The sequence below is a fragment of the Cyrtonyx montezumae genome, unplaced genomic scaffold (genome assembly GCF_038088225.1).
Source record: "Cyrtonyx montezumae isolate F1298 unplaced genomic scaffold, pur_monq_1.0 scaffold_0, whole genome shotgun sequence".
Classification (NCBI taxonomy): domain Eukaryota; kingdom Metazoa; phylum Chordata; class Aves; order Galliformes; family Odontophoridae; genus Cyrtonyx; species Cyrtonyx montezumae.
The window spans coordinates 18288006-18292293 of NW_027071824.1; the positions used below are offsets into that span (position 1 = coordinate 18288006).

Genomic DNA, 4288 nt, shown 5'->3' on the forward strand with positions numbered 1-4288 from the left:
GAATTATTGCTTCAACCTTTGAAATGATGAGAACTGCACATAGTCAACGTATCTAAATATCAGGGTCACAGATGTCAAAGCCGATTCTGTGCTGTTAAAAGAAAACAGTTATCCGCAGTAAGACAGCGTGCTAAACAAAATATTTTATAGACAAAATACTTTTATTAGACCACTACATGGGTTGTCTTAAATCCAGTTGGTATACCGTTGTTAAAGTTCATTTAATATAAAGTCAAAATTACTGAAGATTAACCTCAGGAGATATTTATCTGAGAAAATGTGATTAAAAATAATTTTGTTTTCTCTTGTTTATTTAGTGCATTTTGGTAACATAATTTGAACTAGCCAACTTATCTAATAGAGCATATCACTAAGCAAAACCAGAACTTAACTGGGTCTGAATACAGACAATTTTATTCATCTGTTTTCATTTCTGATATGAAAATGATTCCACCATCATATTTATTTTTCCATTTCCATTACTGAAGTTATTTTCTGTAACAGCTCCACCAAGGAAAACCATCTTGAGTATTTAGATATTCCAGAAACCTAATCCAGTTTTTTGGGGTAACTGCTTTTAAAAAGATTTCTGATGGAAAAACATCTTGCATCTTTTCTTCCTGTTTTATAGCAGCATCATAATAACATTGCCCTAACTGGAAGCTGGTAGTCACATCCAGCCTGGTACAGTACTCACAATGGAAAGAAAAAAGTATATTTAGGTGTGGCCTCTACAGACCACACTATCCCCTGAGAGTTCAGTTACAGCATTTTTTTCATAGACCATAAATATAAGAAAATAACTGGCTAAAAGCAAGTGCAAAACAAAGAACAGACTCTTACAAAACAAGAGACCTTTTGAACAACAAGCAGGCTCAGCATCCTACTTCAGAATGACACAACAGCAAAAGAATGTAAGCTTCAACTTATATTAAAAATGGTAACCTGGTACATAAATACCTTTCAAGCCTACAGACAGAATTGAGAATTACTACTATTTGTAATTCTACATCACAGCTGGGTCAGAAACCTCATTCTGACACAAGTTCTGTTAGCCTGAAGCTTATGCAAACAGTGCAGTTAAACTGCTACTACTTTGGGATGATGTTGTAAACAAAGTTGTTTTCCCTCAGTACAGTCAAAACAGATTACTTGAACTAAGCTATCTTTTCAGGGATCCATCTAACCTTTTGGATACATTTCTACTTTCAAATAATATTCCTGATAGGCTCAATGACCTTCCATTATTTTTCACTCAGTCTTTCATTACAAGGAACAGTATTAGCAATGTTTTGCTTATCAGCTACATAACAGTGACTGTTTTCATACTCTCCTGAACGCAAAATAAAATTGTAACTTAGGCCTCTTACTCCAGTAGCAAAGGTGTGTCCAGTCAGTCCTACTGGCTCATATTACACATGGCAACTCACTGTATCACTTGTGATTTATGCCTCTTTCCTCACAGGTACAAGTGGAGCCTGCCTCTGTTCTGCAGTCATCCTAGCATCTCAAAGGTCTTGGTTAAATGATATTAAGAACATGGATGGTTCTATCATTTTTAAAGGCTAATCTGATGAAAGAGGTTCAAGCTTGAATGAACATGTCCATCTATTTCAGTGTAGGAGAAACGCAGTTTGATGTGACTTATACTCATTGCCATGTAATTTAATATGGATTAAGACCCTCCTCTAAACAGTCTCGCATAGTGTCGTGGATTCTTTCTCAATTGTATCAGTTTAAATTCACGTAAACAAAGGTACATTTCTTCCACACATTCCTTGCATACCCTCACCCAAAATTCTCTTATTTCTTTTGTAGTAAGTACAAGAAGTACAGCAAATTTAAATTATTAAGATAATCTGGAAAAGCAAAATCTTGGTGTTTCAGAGGATCATCTCTGTAACATCTAGTTTCAGATGTTCCACCAAATTCACATACACATTATGAAATTGTACACACCACTAAAAATACACATTACATCATATTCCAAGTTTTCGATTTCCCTCAAAAAGTGTTATGAGAGCCATTTACAAACAACAAACTCACATCTTCTCCAGAGTAAATCACATGAGATACACGTGGAAACGTGAGTAAGGAGGGATCGTATGGCAGTGCCATTCAAGCAGTCAAAAAAAGCACTGATCCTGCAGCTGAATTTGAGTGGTGATATACCTGAGCGAGACCAAGAACAGTTTCTCCAAAGAGTCTGATCAAAATTCTCTAATAAAATTAAATGGGACAATAATATGATCTTCCAAAGAAGTTATGATACAGTAATATGATCACTGAAAATATCCCTGTTATATCAATTATATTCTAACAAAAATCAGAATCTGATTGACAGGTACACTGCTTATTTGCAGCACCAAGATGATATAAAGTAAAAACCTATCCATTGAGCTCCTCTGATAAATGGTCCCCTCTACAAATGCAAATTTGCATGTACATCGAAGTACTGTTGGCAACAGGTACAGATTCCATAAGAGTCACTGCAAAGACTGAAAAAAATGCTAAAACTTGAAAAGGGATCAGAGAAAATCACTTTCTAGTGGTTTGCTACGAAACAAGTTCTATGAATAAACTCTGGTTTTAGGAATACCAAAAATTCGGTTTCTGAGATGAGCTGTAGATGGACTGTGAAGGTCCGCAAATTGCACAACGCTTTCTCACCTTTGTGTTCTACACGCTGCAAGTAAGGTTTGAACTGAAGCTTCTGCTGAACGTACAGGTCAGCAAAGCAAGTGACCATCACTGAATGATCAAAACATTCAGATTTTCTTTTCTAGTAGAGAAACAAGGGACTTCCATCAGAGACAAATGCGCTTTAACCAGTAATTTCCAGATACTGCCCAGTTACTTCAAATTTTAAATAGCATCCTTTAAATTAACCCAACACTCAAGTTTTTACCGTGTCTCACTGACATCCGTGCTCTTCCTTGCCCACCCGCTGTTTAAGAAAGCATAACATACACGAGTTCAAAACGCTAGGGTCAGATTTCTATCGAGGGCACGGCCAGCAGCTCAGCGTGCCTCGGCAGCACCCACCACACGCTCAGTTCCTAACTTCGCATTCACCTTGTGCTCTATCTTCTGCAGCACCGCGGGGAGATCGAGAACAGATGAGATGACATAATGAGGCACCGGGGAGGCATCCGCCGGGGCCGCCATCGACTTGTTCAACCAGACGGTCGCTCTCAGGCCGGCGTTCAGGCCTCCCTGGATATCCGTGTCGAGGGAGTCCCCCACCATGACGCACTCCGCCGGCTGCACGCCCAGGAGGTCGCAGCAGTAGTGGAAGATGGACGGCGCGGGCTTCTCCTCCTTCTGCTCGCCTCCCACCACGATGGCGTCGAAGTAGGGCTGGCAGGCGCACGCCTCGATCTTCTCGCGCTGCGTCTGCCGGTCGCCGTTGGTGAGCAGCAGCAGGCGGACGGCCTTGCGCAGCTCGGTCAGCATGCCCCGCGTGTCCTCGGCCAGCGTCAGGTGCCGCAGCCGAGTGGCCTTCCACAAGAAGTAGCACTCCGCGGCCAGGCTGCGGTTAGCCTCTCCGCCGATGGTCTCCTGGATCGCCTCCTCCCAGTGCGAGATCCGCAGGTCGGTGATGCACGTCTTGGCGGGGTCGTGGCACTCCTTGAGGAGCTTCGCCTGCACCTTGTCGCAGATCCCGCGGGCCTCCCCCTCCCCGCAGTGATGCTTGGAGCGGAGAGCGTTCACCACCTGCAACGCACAACAGAGCTCGTCCGGACACCGCCGCCCGGCCCCGGCCCCGCCCGGCCCGCGCCCGGTCCCGCGTACCTCCTCGATGGCGCGGCGCCCGGCCGCCGCCGTGTCCACCAGCGTGTTGTCCAGGTCGAAGAAGACCGCCTTAACGCCGTGCACCCCCATGGCGACGCCTTCCAGCCCCGCGCCCGAGGGCCGCAGCCGGGAGCGCTCCGCCCGCCGCCGCAGCGCGCACAGCCGTGCGTGGCACAACGCGGCAGAGCCGCCGAGCCCTGCGCCCGCCCCGGCGCTGGGAGGGGCTGCGGAGGGAAGCGAGTCCCGCGGGGCGGGGCTTCTCACGCCTTTATTTTTCTGGTCCTGCGTCTCCTGGCGTTACGTAACTCAGCCCCTGGTCGGGGATGGCTGCTCGAGCCGTCCTCTGCCCTCTCGGCAAAGGCGGCCGCGCCGCCCGTGCCCTGATGTGCAATCCCGGAGCGGCCGCCGGGCGAAGCCGTAGCGTTGCAGGCGGACGGGGCCCGGCGCGGCCCGGCGCTGTGAGCGAGGCGCTCCCCGCCCGCTTTCGCTTTCG

General features: G+C 46.3%; 1 protein-coding gene across 1 annotated transcript; it reads right to left on the reverse strand.

The window, feature by feature from the left end:
* Positions 1-1968: 1968 nt before the first annotated feature.
* NANP (N-acetylneuraminic acid phosphatase) lies at positions 1969-3927 on the reverse strand. Its single transcript, XM_065729229.1, has 2 exons — positions 3796-3927; positions 1969-3717 (listed from the first exon to the last, which is right to left on the reverse strand). Exons 1-2 carry the CDS (start codon positions 3883-3885, stop codon positions 3022-3024), a joined length of 786 nt encoding a protein of 261 aa, XP_065585301.1. The 5' UTR covers positions 3886-3927; the 3' UTR covers positions 1969-3021.
* Positions 3928-4288: the final 361 nt, after the last annotated feature.

Coding starts and splice junctions, on each gene's coding strand:
- NANP (XM_065729229.1), bottom strand. CDS start 3,885: ATGGGGGTGCACGGCGTTAAGGCGGTCTTCTTCGACCTGGACAACACG. Junction 3,718..3,795: donor GGCGCCGCGCCATCGAGGAG/GTACGCGGGACC, acceptor TGTGCGTTGCAG/GTGGTGAACGCTCTCCGCTC.